General features: G+C 38.1%; 1 protein-coding gene across 3 annotated transcripts in view; it reads right to left on the bottom strand.

Moving 5' to 3' along the window:
- LOC108697593 (Down syndrome cell adhesion molecule-like protein 1 homolog) overlaps positions 1–19,990 on the bottom strand; it is a 149,677-nt gene that overhangs the window by 107,182 nt on the left and 22,505 nt on the right. For all 3 annotated transcript variants that reach the window (XM_041571373.1, XM_018227768.2, XM_018227769.2), the window contains exon 2: positions 8,333–8,650. In XM_041571373.1, coding sequence (XP_041427307.1) covers positions 8,333–8,650 — 318 coding nt within the window. The remainder of the gene's footprint in view (positions 1–8,332; positions 8,651–19,990) is intronic.

Below are 19,990 nucleotides of genomic sequence, written 5' to 3'. Positions count from 1 at the left end.
AATAAATTCCGAATAATAAAAGAATTTATATAAAAAAAAAAATCACAAATTTTTCAGATTTCGGGGAATTTCTGGTATTCGGATCTTAGTAAATAACACCCTTAGTGCAATGAGCTGTTATAAAATACATTGTATGTGTACTTCAAAACCAGAAATGTTATTTATTTTTTATAATACAGTGTAACTTTATATTATTCTGGTTTGTAGAAAAGCCTGTTTTTTCTATGTCAGATCATATAAAAGGGGCTGTTCACCTTCCAAAGACTTTGTTTCCAATTTTTTGTTTTCCAAAATTGAAAATGAAAGTTTAAAGTTCTGTTCCTGTCTCAGTGATCCAGGTATGGCAGCTGACTTGTTACAATTTGCTACATAAAGATGATACATTTCTCAAAAGCATCTGCGGAATACTAGCAACTATGTTATTATTTATTTAGCTGCCTTTAATGAAACTTAGATTCTGTTCGGCAGGGACAAAGATAAGAAATGTATCAACTATTGAGAATAGTTACAGAGTCAGGGACCCCCCCTCCCAGAGCTTCAGAAAGAGGATCGAGGTCAAAGAAGGTGAAAAATGAAACTTCAAAATTATAAAAATTGTAACAAACGTCAATATTATTAAAACTGTAACAAATAGAAAGTAATTGGAAAAAGTATTTCTGGTGAACTATCTGAAAATAAAGTGTTGGAAGGTGAATAACTACTTTATGAAATGTGCTTCCCCTTTGGAACTGTGTACAAGTGTACAACAGATACACTTGTACACAGGTGTAAGATCATAAATCTTACACCTTAAAGGTTAAAAATCAGATTGAAGGCTCTATTTATAAAGAACTGTATATGAAATGTGTTTTTTTAAATAAAGCTTAAAAATAGTTTTTATCAACGTTTGGTCTACATCGTTGTGACTGTGTTAATACTATTAAAATACAATTTTTACAGCAGTGATTACCAAAATTATTGATCAATTAGAACATTTTCTTTTCCTCTCACCTAAATAAAATACATCTATAATTTCCTACTGGAAATAATGGGATTTTGTCAGGTTTGAGCCGAGACCAAAATAATAAGATGTACGGAATATCAGACAAATCTTCTAAATAAGTTTGAGTGCTTTGCACAGCAGGGATGCAAGGCAACCACAGAGCAGCCTCAATTCACTTTGCACAAGTGGAGCTGACCATGGTCCTGATGCTGTTCCACTGGATACTTTAGCAGCTTTTGTACAGAGGAATTTTCTGTGGAAAAAATGAATTGCTTTATGCCACAGGAATTCATGGTATAATAATGTCAATGCCATCAGTAATGGATTAGAAAAGGAATCTGCATTAAACAGTGCCGGAAATGTATATCTTCCCTAAATTTGAAGCTAAAGCATATTTCCCCTTTTTCTTTTAAGCTTAATTATAAATCCCCTCACTTTTTTATTATTATAGTAGTAGGGTTAAAATGCAATTATATATTAATATTGTAATTTCAAATGCTGCTAAATTTCTGGTGCTCAGGAATTCTCTGTTGTGTTGTGTTGTGCTGACAGAATAACACATTTCATGAATGAATGAATGAATGAACCATACTAAGTTCAGCTAGTACTGCTAATTAATGGTCTTTATCCCTTTGGACCCCCTCTCCAGCGATAAACTTTTATGTGATGGAATCAATGCCACAGGTTTATATATGCTAGGTTCAATGTAAGGTAAGATGTTGGGATCAATTCCATTCTTCCAGAGTAGGTTTGGATCAGTGCCACTGGGTAGGCATGTGGATACATGATAGAATGCTCTGGGAGGCAGTCAGAATGTGCCTGGGGCAATTTTAGAATACAGCTAGATTTTTCTTATTTATTATAACCAATTGCTATTTATAACTTGTTTAGGCAAAACAGTTATGACTTTGTGGCCTGAAAAGAGGGAATTTGGTTCAGAGTGGGTTGAGTTTGTAGTGATCTAGGGCAGGAGTACCCATACTTTACTAACATGAAGGGGCAAATTTACTAAGAATCGTAGTTGCGCCAGGCGCAACTTCGCCGCACTTCGCCAGGCGTAGTTTCGCCAGCGCTCCGCAAATTCACTAAAATCCGAAGTTGCACACAGGGGTAACGTAAGGTTGCGAAGTTGCGCTAGCGTTGATTCGCGAAGCGAAGTTACGCTAGCGAGGGTTAATTTTCATACGGCGCCAAATTCAAATTTCAATGGAGGAATACGTAGAATCACTACAAATGCCTGGGAAACCTTCAAAACATCAAATAATTGTTTTTTTTTTTGCCCTAAACATGTGCCCACTGTATAGTTAAGTTGCCATGAGTTAGGAAATGTAGGGGGGAAGGAGGGGAGCCCCAAAAAAAATTTTGATCTTTTTCAGCCTATCACCCATAATATAGAAAAAACGCCAGCGTTTTTTGGGACTTAGAAAAAATTTGACCTTTTTTTTAAGCAATCCCTATCTAATCTATTGCGCTTCGCCTGGTCTGAGGTGGCAACGTAAAAGGTAGCGTTCAGTACACTGCACGCGTTAGTGAATTTGTGTAGTTACGTCCGTAGCGAAAATTCACCAGGCATAAGGGTGCAAAGTAACACTACCGAATTTACGCCAGCGTTCGTTAGTGAATTTGCGAAGTAACGAAAATGCCCAACGCTAGCGAATTGACGCTAGCGTTAGGCGCTTCGGCGCTTAGTGAATTTGGGTCGAATTCTACTTTTTAGTGGTGATGTCCCATAAAACATCCATAGAACATTGCTTGCATTCTGTTCCATGGGAAAATATTACTTAAATATTGATTTACAAGAAAATGTATATTGCTATGTTTAACAGACAACTATTTCTTATCTGAATGAAAAGCATGAAATAGGAGGGTGATATAGATAAGCTGTTTGATGACAGTGTCTGGAGATCTACTGATCACCAGCTAAAGATCTACTGGTAGATCCCAATCTACCTTTTGGACATCCCCAGATCTGGGGGTATGTGTGGGTGTGTAATGAGCATGGCAAAGGAAAATAAAAAAACATGGGCTAAAATTCACATTTATGAATGCTTTCAGGTACATGCCAGTGGTACAGTCAGTATAGTGTAATAACTGGTATATTCCAGAGAATATGACTCTCAGCCCAATGTAATTGTGACAATCAGTATGTACTGGGAGAAATGTCACTATGCCAAGTCAGTATGTAGAGGGAGCAATGTAACTATGACAGCTAGTATGTACAGGGAGGGATGACAGCAACATTTCTTCCATTTTTTTTATGAAGTGGCCCAGTGACATTTCACATAGGGCACAAGGACTAGATTAGATTTAGTGAGAAAAAGGTTTATCACGTGAAAACTCATGGATGAAGTTCAATTTAAGAAAAACGTATCAAATTGCACTGTAGAGGCAAAGTCACTGAAATACTCTAACCAACTCTAACCAACAGTGTCTACTAATGATGAATCATTGTATACAATACAATCATCACCAAATCTATAATTTTGGCTATAGTTGAATACCAAATATTGTATTTAGCAAATGTTTACCAGATTTTTAATCTGGCCCAAGGTGCAGAGTGCAAACAATTCCCAATAATAAATTACCTTTAACCTTTAAATTAACTTTAAGTAAGATGTAGAAAGTGATATTCTGAGACAATTTGCAATTGGTTTTCGTGTTTTGTTATTTGCAGCTTTTTATCCAGCTCTCCAGTTTGAAGTTTCAGCAATCTGAAAAAGCATATTCCCAGACCCTCCACTCCTAGCATTCAGACAGCTTTCCAACCTAAAATCTAGAAGTGCCTTATTGCACCCCATCAAAAATGGAGCATAGCCTGGTGGCAAAAAACAGTATAAAACCTGCCCACACATCCGGACTTCAGACCATTTACCAATTCTGGACACATTAGATGAGTACAGCATCCATTGCCACTACAACTTTTCTTCTTCCAATGTGGTGTGCTTAATACAATGCACTAAATGCATAACAGGGGGACTGTATATAGGAGAAACTGAGCAAAGTCTGAGAAATACACACCACCAATTCACTGTAGCCAATAAAAACTTGACACACCAGTAGAAAATCATTTCAATGGCCCTCATCACTCCATAAAGGATTTAAGAATTTTGGTTCTTAAAGCAGAAGGAAACCCTTTTAAAAAGAAAAACTCTGTACCCCACCCCACGTAGACCCCTCCCTCCTCCCCCCAGGCTAACTGCCCCCCGGGGGAATGCCCCATACTTTACATTTACCCCTCGTCGCAGATTCTGGCAGCGGACTTCATGGCATCCATCTTCCAGGTCCTCGGTAAGCTGACTGGGAGATCGGTATGTTAGCGCATGCGCAGTTGGAGCAATTTGCCGGATTTCGACAACTGCGCATGCGCCAAAATTGACGGAGATTGCCGATCCCCCAGTCAGCTTACCGAGGACCGGGAAGATGGATGCCATGAAGTCTGCTGCCAGAATCTGCGACGAGGGGGTGAGTATAAAGTATGGGGCATTTCCCCGGGGGGGGCAGTTAGACTGGGGGAGGAGGGTCTACGTGGGGTGGGGGTTTTTTTCTACAGGGTTTTCTTAAGGGCAATTTTAAAACATATAATGAAAGAAAAGTGTGGTAGTACAAACTAATGGAAACTTACAATTCTTTGGAGAATTCCTTATGTTGGTCATTTGACCTATGAGCTGAATGTTGGATATATATACCAGAGAACACCACAGCTTCATTGTAATCAGCTTGAAACTAAAATGTTCTGAAAGCTTGCTATGATTATATTAGTTAGCCAATAAAGTTATCACCTTTATACCACTTTGTTATTTTTTTATTTCAAATGGGTTGCCCTGTAACATATATACACACATGCAAACACAGTTTTATTTATGCATACAGGTATGGGACCTGTTATCCAGAATGCTGTGGACCTGGAGTTTTCTTGATAATAGATCTTTCTGCAATTTGATCTCCATGCCTTATGTCTACTAGAAAATCATGTAAACATGAAATAAACCCAATAGGCTGGTTTTGATTCCAATAAAGATTAATCTTAGTTATGATCAAGTACAAGGTTCTGTTTTATTATTACAGAGAAAAAGGAAATCATTTTTTAAAATTTGGATTACAGTATTTGAATAAAATAGAGTCTATAGGAGACGGCCTTTCTGTAATTTAGAGCTTTCTGGATAATGGGTTTTCCGGATAAATTATCCCTTATCCTGTAGAGCAATACCATATTCATAATCCACCATAGCTAACAATTCCACTATCACCCCCTCTCCCCAGGCCAGTTGCCTTGGGGTTATCCTAGATTCTGCCTGTCATTCACTCCTCATATCCAGTCACTTATTAAATTATGTCACTTCCACCGAAGGAACATATCCAAAATAAGATCATTTATCACCCAAAATGCTGCAAAAAAGTTTGTTTATTCTCTCGTCATATCACGTCTAGACTACTGTAACTCTCTTTCAATTGGCCTTCCCCCCCAGAGACCGTCACCTCTCCAGTCCATAATGAACACTGCTGTGAGGCTCATACACCTCGGCAAACGCTCCTCCTCTGCCACGCCATTCTTTCAAACCCTGCACTGGCTTCCGCTACCTTTCAGAATCAAATTCAAATTAATGACCCTGACATTCAAAGCACTTCATAACTCTGCCCCACCCTACATTTCTGAACTCATCTCTATATACTCACCCAACCGCTTACTATGCTCCTCTACTGACCTGCTACTCAACTCTTCTCTCATTACCTTCTCACATGCTCTCATTCAAGACTTTGCAAGGGCTGCTCCCCTCCTCTGGAACTCTCTCTCACGGTCTGTCCGACTTTCTCACAACCTTTCTGCTTTCAAGAAATCTCTAAAACGCACTTCTTTCGTGAAGCCTACCCTCACTCTGCTTAACTACCGAACGCAACACCACATACAGTACCACATTTCTCACCCACTTGATCTTGATCACTTGATCTTGCCCACTCCCACACCTTGTGTATTACTCCCTTCCCTTTAGAGTGTAAGCTCTTTCTGCATAGGGCCTTCCTCACCCTTTGTACCGGTATTGATTGTGATGTATGTAACTCCATATGATCTATGTATATAATTCATGTGATTTAGTTGTATAATCACATTTACTTTACAGTGCTACGCAATATGTTGGCGCTATATAAATACACGTTAATAAAAAATAATAATATTGCACAGTAGTTATATATCACTTGCCTTATTCCCTGCCCTAGTGCTGCTTACAGTATAAGGTCACATACACCCATGCTATAATCATTTATCTCAAGAATCAATTAAACTTACAATATATTCCTTTTGTAATGAATTTTAGTGAATCTGGCCTAAAAGTCATTATAGCATCTATTATATTACTAATAGAACAAAAATGTAGGATTTTAATCTCAATAGCACAAGAATAGGCATTCTTGAGTGTTTTGAGTACCACATTTTTAAGAAGCCAGAAATACGCAGCCCTCCTCCCGTTGACTTGTACTAAAATCTATTATGGGTGCTTGGAAGCCACATTATTTAGCCATTTAAAATGATTGTCTGAAACAGCCCCATGCTGTGTTAATCTAAAGCACAATCGCACATAATTGCATAGTAAAACTTCCATAACAAAGGTAGCATATTAAAGTACAGTTCTGCTTACCTATTATACCCCCAGCTCTTGCACCTATGCTACATTGCCTTACTTTTTTTTTTTTTAGAGTGCCTATAAGAGACATTTGTGTGATACGCAAAACACAGAAATTCAGGTTTGCAAAGTAACCAAGTGTGCCAATTCTGCTGCCTTTAGAAACTGAATCTGTACTGGCTAGGTATTCAGAAAGAAATGCCCAAAACTGTAATTACTAATACACACTCTTCTACTAACAGAAAATGTATCTCAATAATTTTAAGTATACTGGGCTTGAAGGTAAGGGACACTATTCTATGACAGACTAAAAAACCCATGTTGAGCAGTAATAGGTCTGCATTAATGACATTTATATTTGGCATGGACCAGTAATGAAACATTCTCAAATTCATTTTATTGACTATTTCTTTCATCTTAGTTGGTGTCATTGATTATGAGGCATGTTTTGTAACATTATACAACAAAGCAGATAAATTAAACTTGCCTTTAAAAAGTGCCTGTGCCATGTCCAGAGTGAGATTCAAAACTACCCCTCACATTTCAAGGACCACAGTCCCCTACAGGCTTGATAAATATTGGCTTTCTATAGCATCTTATAGAAGCCCATCTGGCATTTGGCAAAATCGACAGATTCCAGGGTCTGAATTATTATTCCAGCGTGTACAACACCACAGAAATGAATGTTGATGTTAAAGGGGTTGTTCACCTTTAAATTAACGTTTACAATAATATAGAGAGTGATATCCTGAGACAATTTGCAATTGGTTTTCATTTTTTATTATTTGTGGTTTTTGAGTTATTTGCTTTTTTAATCAGCAGCTCGCCAGTTTGCAATTTCAGCACTCTGGTTGCTAGGGTCCAAATTACCCTAGCAACCATGCATTGATTTGAATGAGAGACTGGAATATGAATAGGAGAGGCCTGAATAGAAAGACAAGTAATAAAAAGTAGCAATAACTACATTTGTAGCCTTATGGAGCATTTGCTTTTTAACAGGGAGTGACTCCAACTGAATGCTGTATAGAGTCAGAAAAAGAAGGCAGATAATTCATCCATTGTGAAAAAGAAAAAAATAAGGCCAATTGAAAAGTTGCTTACAGTTAGCCATTCTTTAAACTTAAGATCAGATTAAAGGGCCTCAAGGTAATCACACCTACTTTATAAATTTAATAGAACTTTCTTTTAACCACTTGTTTCAATCTATTGTAAAATAATTTTGTTCTGATTGTTCCCCCACTTCAGCTACCTCCTATAAAAGGTTAGCTTGTTTCAAAAACTCACAGTTTTCGATGTGCTAGCTGTGAAGTACTTCCAGCTTTTCTTCCACTGCCAAGGATTTTTTTTATCTTAACTGCTACTCTACTACATTATTAGTATGATACTTTTATAGGTAATCATTACCCTGGGTCAGTATCAGAGAAAAGTCTATTTTCTCTTTATGTTTCTAGAGAGGTAGATACATTGAAGATCTCTGCATAGAACAGTCTATATACATAGAAGTGTGTTTTCCAATTATTCCTGTGTATTCCTTTACTTTGTTTGCATTCACAGTTGTTAAGAGATTGTTTTAGTATCGCTGTTACTGTTCATCATATACACCTCAACTCAAGTAAATGGGATGAAAAACCTAATAGCAAAATATGGTCAGTTATCTAAAAGGCTAGAAGAAGCAATTTGGTCACTAGTGAGTGGGATCAGATGCTCTTGATGAAGAATTCAATACCCTTACCTGCTTTGACACGAATGTTCGGACTCCGGATTTTGCCTGCGGAGTTCTCGGCTGTGCAGAAATAGTCATTGTCATGTATAAAGCTATTAAAAGCGGACGGGGAGAAAGGGTACAGCTGAAGTGTGCCATTGGCATGTACGTGCCTAATGTGTGGCACATCATAAATGTCATCTCCTGTCCCAAGGTACCATCGAAGGGTTGCACTAGGGGATCCAGCAGCCGGGCAGGGGATAAACACCCCGACAGTGCTTGAGAATGTGATCTGCAGCAAAGAAGTGTTCACAAAGTATAGACTTGTGACAGCATCCTCCAAATGAGCTGTAAGAAGAAAAAGAGATTAATGAGCAACTTTACCAAACAAAGGAAACTAACTAAGCAACAGTTTAGAAACTCAACAACACAAGCCAGTCACTCTCAGACAGTGAAACTAGAGATAAAGCAATCAGGGCACACAAGGTGTTTTCTATGCCAGCTGAGAAACCACTAAACTGCTGCTTTCAATCCCAACATTAGCATGCCGAAATCTGTGTGCACAGATTAAAGGAATAAAGACAAGAACCAGTAATACCAAAAAATAAAAATGTTTTAAAGCAATGAAAATATAATGTATTATTGTCCTGCACTGGTAAAACTGGTGTGTTTACTTCAGAAACACTACTATAGTTTATATAAACAAGTTGCTGTTTAACTATGGGGCAGCCATATAAAGCTGAAAAAGGAGAAAAGGCACATGTTACTCAGCAGATAACAGATAAGCTCTGTAGTATACAATGGGATTCTTTATAGCGTATCCGTTATATACTGTGTATCCTGTGTTTGAATGGCTGCCCCCATGGCTACACAGCAGCTTGTTAACACAAACTATAGTAGTCTTTCTAAAGCAAACATAACAGTTGTACCAGTGTAGGACCACAGTACATTATACTGTCATTCCTTTAAAACAGTTGGATTTTTAGATGTGCCACTCTTCCACTGTAAACCTAGATATCGCTTAGCTTTCCTACATGTACCCACCTGTTTCCCCACCACCCACTGCATTGATTCCTGACACAGAACAGCTTTGTCATGCTTGGGGTCAGGCAATGATTTAATGCTGGAGCACAGTTTTTTCCTCTAGCCTGTGAGAACCATGTCCTGCCCCTAAGCGATACCTCTCAACTGGCCCGTTTTTAGAGGGACAGTCCCTCTTTGTCAGCTCAACCTGCAGTCCCTCATTTGGCTTTTTTGGCACAGAGCCCAGAACAGCCGCAACAGAAGATAAGATACAATTGTAACAATCTAGATAAGCAATCTAGATAAGCAAATAAGTAATTGTAACAATATAAGATAACAGATCCCTTGGGAAAAGTTAGGCTCACAGCTTAAAGGGCAATTCACCTTCATTAGCAAAAAAACTGAAACTGATAAAAACCTGAACTGAAACTGAAAAAAACCCACAGAAATATGTTCACACTTTTATAACCTGCACAATTTTGTAAAATGAACATGGTAATTAGGGGGTGTGGGCACAAAAATGGGCATGGCAACTTTTTTGTCCCTCTTTTTATTTTCAAAATGTTGGGAGGTATGCCTAAGCACAATGTCATTCAGGAAACTGCACTTCAGAGAACAATATGCATGCAGGGGGCTGAGAGGAGACAGGGAAACAGGGAAACCTGCAATAGGTTAGGGATGCCTGGATTTATAGAGGAATAATGATATTCCTGTTAAAATCAGAATGTGTAACTATGTCTAGCAAAGGGAATTATGAAGTTATCAATTATGTCTATCAAAAGGTCACAAGCCCTCTGTGCTCCCTTGGAACCTTCTAGGCAACTGAAAGTTCTGATGGCAGCTTGAACTGCTGTCTGAACTGTGGGTTATTTTTTCTCAATTCTATCTCTTTGGGTAACTTATCTTCTCTTATATAGATTCATGATATAAAGAGTAAATTGGGCACATTTAGTGGGGGGGGAGGCAGGTCACTTCTGGTACTTCTGATGGACCCCCTGCCTCCACTATGCTCGGAGGCTGCATCATTTGCGAAGTCTTTACACAAAAAAAAGTTTTTCTTGCCACCCCAGGTAAAGTACTTCTGAGGCACAGTTCTCAAGTTGCCTCATGGCAAGAGCAGGCATCCAGCTAAATCTGTGGTGGTCATTTAGAGCAGGGCTGTCCAACTGGCGGCCCGTGACCCCCTCTTCTGTGGCCCCCCCACATGTTGTGTATGCTTACCATATGTAAGCTTTAATAGGTATCACCAGTGTCGGACTGACCAACCAGGATACCAGGAAAACTCCCGGTGGGCCAAAGTGTCAGTGGGCCCTCATGCTGCTAAACTTTTGGTCTATTTCATGGCCATTCCCTGGTCTATTTCATGGAACAAAGAGGCTAAATAAATGGAATAATAGATTATAGTATGTAAAGAAAAAAAACTAGGAAAATAGAGGTTGATTGAGGAGATGAAGAATATTAGTACTGAGAGTGGGCCCCTGGTCTAAGGTTTTATGGTGGGCCCCTGGTGTCCCAGTCCGACACTGGGTATCACTACAGAGAGTAACTGGTCCCTGCAATGTTTAAACCTCAAATTCAGACTGTAATCCCCTGTATTGTTCACACTTGTGACACCTCTACTGTACATTCTAAAGCCCTGTACTGTTCACACTTTATACAAAATGCTAATGGGGCACCAGCACTGTGTCACTGTATGTAGTACATATTAGAATGATAGCTTTCCTGCTCTGTTCTGCCTTCCCTCCTTGTGTGTGCCATTCTCTGATTACCCAGTGCTGCTTGTGTGTGCCATTCTCTGCTTGCCCTACACTACCTGTGGAATGTAAGACTGTTAGGAGTTTGTTCTTGGGGTTTGTTAGCATTTGGAAATGTGTTGGGGGGGGTTGTTGTATTATCCACAGGGGAGGATGAGGCATATGGATTTAAGGGTATGTTTTTAACATGACTTCAATTTTTCACATATGAGTGATGAGGAATTGCCCTGCAGTGAGCACCAACCATTTGTTTTTTTTGGTGTGCTACCACCATTAATTTGGATATCATCTTAAAAGTTCTTGCGGTAACATGGGTGTGGTTTAAAAGGGGGAGTGGCAAACACTGACTTACATTATCGGCCCTCCACATCATAGGCCAGTAATATTTTGGCCGTCAGTAACACAGAAGTTTGACAGCACTGATTTAGAGCTTAAACAGATAATGCTCCAACTGCTAGAACTGCTTGTGATGCTCTAATTCCTTATCATGTGGAATGAAGAGGGTTTAAAAAAATGCAGGACTGCATCAACATCCTAATGACAGCGTTGACATCTCTGTAAGCTACAGTATGCCATATAGATTTCAATGGTGTCCCATTAAAAGCAACAGAGATGATTTTCTGAAAATTGTATATATTACAAAACAGCGAGGGGCTGAACAGATTGATCTCTTGATTTATAGAATCAGTCTTGCAATCCCAGGGGCTTTTTAAAATCCAAAATAACAGGACTTAAAATAGATAATATTATGAATAGATTATGTACTAATAAGAGAAGCTTCTACCGTTTCAATAATGCTATATTAAAGGGACACTAGATTGTCCTTAGAAAACGGATTATGAAAGTAGAAGATATTGGAAGGAGCCTTTATTGTGAGGCCTCTAGGTACCATATCAATGTTTTTCTGGTTTTATAAATTGACTCCAAGTATAGGGTTCTGTTTGTAGCCTTTCTCTTGAAGTAGTATGTAAATGTAAAGAGCAAGGAAATCTCTCCTACTAACTAAGAACGTGCAGAATCCTTCTATTCTGTATTCAGCTAAACCCTGAATTCTCCTTAATGGATTCTTCTGAATTTCTGAACCAAATCAGTACCACTGGAGCTTACACAGCAATTTTTTTTGCCTTGAGTTGAGTTCATATTCAGTTTGACCAGGCTCTTGGATTTGGCTGTATTAAAATCTTGTTTAAAAAAGGCTTGGATTGGCCAAATACTGAACTGAATTAGGGCGTTTATGCATCCCTACTACTTATTATACTTCCTCCCCATGGGTACCAATACTTGACTTAGATAACAAGATAAAACAAGGTGTGACTGAACGTGGTTCTATTTCTGACTCTGACTCTGCAATTAAGAAATAGTAATTGTTTTGTAAGAGAACTTCTATATGTAGGAGAATCAAAAAGTATTCCTCCAGCCAACCAACTCCTGTACCATAGCTTCATCTATTTGTGAAGTCATCCCACCCAGTTACAGCCATAGGAGCAATCAATTTGGTGAGGAGGCTCCATTAGGTGGCTTCCATTGCAGAAGTGACTTTATTAGATGCCTGTTGCATTTTTCTCTCTCTCTATAAAGAGAATTATTGTTGAAAATGTCACTGTATTCTATTTCTTAGTTGGTCCAATGAGGAGTGTCCCTCAGTGCCCCAGCAAATGGAGGCACAGTGCTGAAACATTGCAGTTTCCCAATCTTTCCCAAATTTATGCAGAGGGTTCCCAAGTAATCTCCAGGGCTAAGTGAAGTGTGATTCTATTCTAAGGGTGCCAAGAAAGGGTTACATAAATCAATCCCCCTTTTCTGCAGGTCTCTCTACTTCTACTTTGCTCATTACAGTAACATGGCAGAGCCTAGGCCCCATGATACGCATGCCTAATGACAGCAACATTTTTTTTTCAAACTTGTTTTTATTTATTTGTTTTGACATAAAATTCTTTATGATTTAAATATACAAATCTTGTCAGAAAGAAATAGGTAATAAAGTTTCATGTAATTATAACAACAATATATAGTAACATTTTAAACTTTCAGCTCTTCTTGCATCCTTATAAAGAGATTCTATTTGATAAGAAACCAATAATTTGTTAGTTTGATGACTTCTGGGGGGTGCGTTAGCTGGTTGATTTCATTCCTGCTGTAAAGTTCTGAGGAATTGGGATCTTTCCACGACCAGTGGATGTTCTCTTAGTGTTTCTATGTAGTACCATGCTGTATATCTAAATGTATGAACTGTAAGGTGTCTGATATGTTGTGGGAGAGATTTTATATATGTTGTCCATGTGTTGAAGAATTTTGTAGTGTTCTGTTCCTTTTGCGTTAATGTTTCCAGCCAGTCCATATGGAAGATATGGTGTAGATTTTGTTTTACCAACGTTAAGGGTGGTGGTTTAGTGTCTAACCAATGTTGTAATATTGTTTTCCTGGCTGCTGCCGCTAGTCTTCCAATCAGATTTTTTTCTGCTTTTGTTAGTTGTGTGTATAAAGCAGTGTTACTGAATAAAGCCCATTCTAACTGTGTTTGGGGTGGTTTTCCAGCCATCTGCGCCCCATATGAAATCACCTTCTGCCAAAAGGTTGGTATTATAAGCAAGACCATATATTGTATATTAGGTTGGCTTTAGGGGAGCGGCATCTAAGACATTTATTAGAGGAGAGATTACGACATTTTAGGTCTTCTAATTGGGGTGAGATATGAGCTATGAAGAGACATTTCTTGGTATCTACTTGCTGGGCGTAGTTTTATAATGTTTATATGTTGTTTTAAAATGTCTGGTGTTGTGGTATTTGTAATCTCGGTGGTCCATATGAAGCTAGGCCTTTCTTCATTTTCAGTTTCAATTAACGTTCTGATCATCCGATATATTTGTGAGGTTGTTTTTTTTTTTTTATTCTTCCAAAGTTGATTAAGTGGGTTTGTCTCTGTTTTTTAATTATTTTGTTACATGATTTGCAAAATGAATAATTTGCATGCTTAGAAAAATGTGTGGTTTCGTGAATGGGTATTTTTCTGATAAAGTTGTGTGAGATAAAATTGAATAGGTATTATCAAATACAGTATGTCATAAAGGTTTTGTAAATCCACATGCTTGCCATTGCAGAAGAATAGGGTTTTATATGCCAGTTGGGAAATCCTTGTTATTTATCAAAGATAGATTTGGTGAGATATGCTGTGAATGAATGTTACTCATGATCCTTCCAAACTTTGCCCATTCCTTTGTATACCCCACCCCATTTTCTAGCTATCAGCTATATAAAGTCCAGCTGTGTGCAATCTAAGCGCACATGATCTGTCAGTATAAACACACCTTTCCTGAAAGGCCTGAGGCTGCAACATGGTAACAAACCTGCCAAGAGAGGGCCACCCCGAAAACTCACAGACAGGGCAAGGAGTGCATAAATCAGAGGCAGCACAGAGACCAAAGGTAACCCTGAAGGAGTTGCAGAGTTCCACAGTAGAGACTGGAGTATCTGTCTATAGGACCACAATAAGCCGTACACTCTATAGAGCTTGGCTTTATGGAAGAGTGGCCAGAAAAAAAGCCATTACTTAAAGTTTGCCAAAAGGTATGTGGGCGACTCCCCAAATGAATGGAGGAAGGTACTCTGGTCAGATGAGACTAAAATTGAACTTTTTGGCCACCAAGGAAAATGCTATGTCTGGCACAAACCCAACACATCCCATCACCCCAAGAACACCATCGTGAAACATGAGGGTGGCAGCATCATGCTGTGGGGATGTTTTTCAGCAGCAGGGACTGGGAAACTGGTCCGAGTCAAGGAAAAGATGGATGGTGCTAAATACAAGGATATTCTTGAGCAAAACCTGTGTCAGTCTGCCTGTGATTTGAGACTGGGATGGAGGCTCACCCTCCAGCAGGATAATGACCTGAAGTATACTGCTAAAGCAACACTAAAGTGGTTTAAGGGGAAACATTTAAATGTGTTGGAATGGCCTAGTCAAAGTCCAGACCTCAATCCAATTGAGAATCTGTGGTCAGACTTGAAGATTGCTGTTCACAAGCGAAAACCAGCCAACACGAAGGAGCTGGAGCAGTTTTGCCTTGGCTCTACAAAGTACTGACTTTAGGGGGGTGGGGGGTGAATAGTTATGCACCCTGAAGATTTATGTTATGTTATTTTAATTAACTTTATATTATATATCTATATATTATTTGTAATTATTATATATTAATCATAACTAATCATAACATAATCATAACTAATTATGACTAATTATCAGCCTTATATTGAGACATTTGTATTCTGCGTACTGTATATTTAGAGTTGGTCCTTAAGCTCAGAAAGTGACAGCAGCACAGACGAAAGTTCAAATAAGGAACTGAAACGTTGGTCTAATAAACCTATAATTTGTTTCAGCATATTACCTCTGCTGTTGATATCATTTCTTGGAGTGTCATTTCTTGGAGTGCTGTCATTTGGACTTCTATTTCTGCATATTTTCAGACTGGCACCCAGGCTTCCTATAATACTTATAATTGTGCGTTCCAATCCTGTGCTCTATATATAAATATATATATATATATATATAAATATATATATATATATATATATATATATATATATATATATATATATATATATATATATATATATATATATATATATATATATATATTCCAAGAAATGCTGTTGCACTCTATTGGAATCGACATCAAGATGACAAAGACCCCATTGAGGGTCGAAACGCAGATTCCAATAAAGCTTTTTTACTGCAAAAGCCCCTAGAGTGCAACAGCATTTCTTGGAAACTATATATAATACTTCTGTTAGCACCAGGGCATTATCTCTTTTTAAAGTGTGTGCAGCTGCCTTACGGAAAACTTGCCGTGAGTGCTTTCTCTCATGGCAATATGAGATGAATTGGTGAGCGCCCGATGAAAGGTGTGGTGAGTGCCGATAAAAGGACTTAAAAAAAAAAAAGGTGCACACCAAGTACTTTTTCAAAAAAATAAATAAAAATATTTCTTTATTGGTTAATTTAAAAAGGTTGTTTCAGGCCAACGTTTCGGTCTCCACTTAAGACCATTATCAAGACCATAAAATCCATTAACAACCACGATATAAATATCATTATCATATGTCAGGAAAACTGACCAAACATTGAGATTACGGATGGAGGGACACCGCTCTGCGATAAGTACTGCATTCAGAGACGGCATTACAACCAAACCGGTTGCCAAACATTATCTCGAATTAAGGCATAGGCTGCCTACCTTCAAATACATAGCCATTGGCCATATACCACCACTGAGAATGGGTGGGGAGGTATTTTGGATAAAAAAAATGAAACACACTTCACCGGCAGGGTAAAATGAGCACCGCTCCCTATTGTGCTTTCTGAATAAGCGCTGATATAGCGTATACACATTTGTTACTCTTTAGTCCGATTAACGAATAATATGTTGATACTTTTTGAAACATTTAGATAATGTGTTATATATGTGGTCTCAGTATTCTCGGTAGTATGTTTTTATATGTAACGTGCGTATGAATATGTATTCTTTCTGCTTGGTGCAGGGTCTCTTCTCTTTTCTTCTGTTTTGTCACATGATTGGAGAAACCTCACATGATTGGGTGAGTTTTATCTATTTTTATCTATTTATATCATGATTGTTAATGGATTTTATGGTCTTGATAATGGTCTGAAGTGGAGACCGAAAAGTTGGCCTGAAACAACCTTTTTACATATATAATATATAAAGAAATATTTCTATTTATTTTTTTTGAAAAGGTGTGCACGTGCCTTTTGAATTTTTTGTATACAGCATGTATAGGTAGCACCTGGGTCAATTATGTTCTTCACTGGTCCCCCGTCTCATGAGTAATTCAGTATATGCCACGTACATGTGTTTACAAAAACAGGGGTTTTTAGTTACAAAGTTATGATCATAAAGTTGATAAGCCACCATACCACGTCAAGGTAAACCCCATACGGTGGTCCCTAACTTGTTTACCTCCAGTCATAGTATAAAAAGGTTTTACCTCTGCATAGTAGCATTACTTGTAATAAGTGTCTCCTGAACCTTGGTTTCAGTCATTGGGCTAGATCCTCCCCCACCACTGGCTTTTAGGAGAGAGATTGCCCAAACCAATGCCCATTTTTAAAAGCATAGGGCCACCATTTGTTTAAAGGGGTGTGTATGGGGTGCTACAAACCACATGAAGCTTAGCCTTCAGCTTCAATACAATATACAAAAAGGGGGGTTGTGGGAGCACTCAAAAGGCTAAGTTAAAATATATTTAAGTACAATGGAAGTACTTCTGATTTGGCCAATTAATCAGTGCACATTCCCTGGTCCCCTGTCTCATGAGTAATTCAGTATAAATGCAAGTGCATGTGTTTACAAAAACAGGGGTTTTTAGTTACAAAGTTATGATCATAAAGTTGATAAGCCACCATACCACGTCAAGGTAAACCCCATACGGTGGTCCCTAAATTGTATAAAGTATAAAAAGGTTTGTACCTCTGCATAGTAGCATTACTTGTAATTAGTGGCTCCTGAACCTTAGGGGACATAGGGCAATCTCTTCTAAGGTCAACTTCTGACCCCTGAGCCTCAGTTGGAGAGCACTGCTGTATTATATAGATCAGTTTGTTTAACAACAGAATTCTTTATTTTATCTAGCTGCCTAGCGATGATTAGGAACTTATACCTAAAGCAAAATGAAGTGGAGCAGAATTAAACTTAAAGATAAAACTCAAAGAGTACTTTATAAACCAAAAACATTTACAAACTGGGGTACTCCTGTCCACAAGGGACTGAAGGAGACCCATGGACACAAAGAACAGATAATTCACCACTGGAACTAACAATTATATACACAAAGTACAACAAGCTCATTGTTTATTGCGGACAGTGCAGAGGTAGAATTGAGACATTGCTAGTGACTGGGGCATAGGAGTTTGTGCATCAAGGTATGGGCACCAGGCTCAGATTGTGCACAGTGGTCCATGGGAATTTAGTTATGCCACTGTATACAATGTATAAAGCAGATTTTAGAATACCTAAAGATGATTTGCTGTCTGGACTGTATTAAGCATTATATTGCAGAATAAAAACTGAAAAGCAATGCTTTCCAGATTTGAACCATTAACCATTAAAAAGACCTTAACATCAGTAATGAAATTAATAAAAAGAGGCTTATGTGAAGTAATTACAATTGGTGTCCCTAATGAAGACTAAAGGTACACAGGGCATTTTGTCAGCCGGTTTAGCAACGTACCTATAGATTATACCTATAGAATGTGGAACCAGTACTACATTCCCAGTTGAATAACTTGGGTACAAGGTATTTTCTCTTGCCAGTCATCAAATGCCCTATAATAGATATATGATAACAACATGAGAACTTTTTAGTGAAGGTACATTTAAGTAGCACAATTAACAGTATGAGGCATTGCAGGTTACAATACTACTGAAAAAAATACAACCAGCAGTTTGGGAATCTATTTTGTCATGAAAACATGTGGAGCCTTGCACATGTATATATATATAGCCAAATTAAAAGGAACAATTATATTATGACTAACCAATTTAAGTATACATGTATAATGAATCAGTAATTGAAAGTGTTATCAGCATTATTTGCACTTTGTTTTTTTTATCAATTCTTTATTTAATATTTTTCAGTATATAAGATTAGGGAAAGGGATACAGAAAAAAGAAAAAAGGAGGGGGGGAAGGGAGAGGGGTGGGTGGGATGATCCATTATCCACATTCAATACAATGTTTACCTCTTATACAAGACAAGTTTGAGAAGAAACAGATATTATGTATATTAGTATTTAGCTTTAGTATAATCTACCCATGGATGCCATATTGCCCAATATTTATTACTTTGATTATGTGAAATTGCCGTCATTTCTTCCATCTGTCTAACTTCCTCTACCCTTATTAACCAGTCTTTAATCGTCGGAGACTCTATCGACTTCCATCTCACAGGTATTAAGGATTTGGCTGCTTGTAATAAATATAGAGTGAGTGGGTCGCTTATTGTTGTCTTTAAGTCTTGTTTTATGTTGAATAAGATTGTCTGGGGCTTGTCTATCACAAGTTCCTGTTTTGTCAGTTTATTTATTATGCTTAAGACCTCCTTCCAGAAAAACTGAATAACAGAGCAAGTTATCCACACATGAGTATGATTACCCTCAAGAATGTTGCATCTCCAACATATTCCATTAGTATTAGAGTAATATTTTTCAGCTTTGTAGGAGTATAGTGCCATCTGGTAACCATCTTATACATTGCTTCCCTAGTTTTGGAGGCTTTGGAAGATTGAAAAGTGGATTTAAGAATATCACTCCACATGCAGTCTGTTATTTCTATATTAAGTTCTTCTGCCCATTCCTGGCGCTGGGAGTCAGGGCCTGAGGCCACGTTATCAATTAAAAGTTTGTATAAATAGGAAAGAGGTTTTTTAGGTATCTTTTGAGCAGACAATATAGTTTCCCAGCTTGTTTCCATTCTCTCCCAGTCCAAAAATTTTTTTCGTCTGTAAATATGCGTGTAGTTGTGTGTATCCCCATATGTCTCTAGGATGGTGGCCCCATTGTTTTTGTATCTCTGAGAGTGGGATCATCTTTCCTGTTTTCATGAAATCTTTTAGAGTAGTATCTCTAACGCCCAATTTTCCCCATCTAGTGAGTGAACCACTTTCCATACTCGGGGGGAACTCGGGGTTGAACAATAATGGTTGTAGAATATGGGGGTTATGTGTTAATCTTAATCTGGTTTTATTTTTATGCCAAACTTTAAGAGTGGCTCCCACTAGAGGGTGTTGCCATACTACTTTGGGGATGTTTTCCTTATCTATCCACAAATTGTTGGTTAGAGGATATGCCGCATATAAGTGTTCCAGTTTACTCCATTCCTTTTGTGTAGTAGTGTCT

This window comes from Xenopus laevis, chromosome 7S, assembly GCF_017654675.1.
Source record: "Xenopus laevis strain J_2021 chromosome 7S, Xenopus_laevis_v10.1, whole genome shotgun sequence".
Classification (NCBI taxonomy): domain Eukaryota; kingdom Metazoa; phylum Chordata; class Amphibia; order Anura; family Pipidae; genus Xenopus; species Xenopus laevis.
Note: the sequence above shows the minus strand (reverse complement) of the source record. Positions and strands in the feature narration are given on the sequence as shown.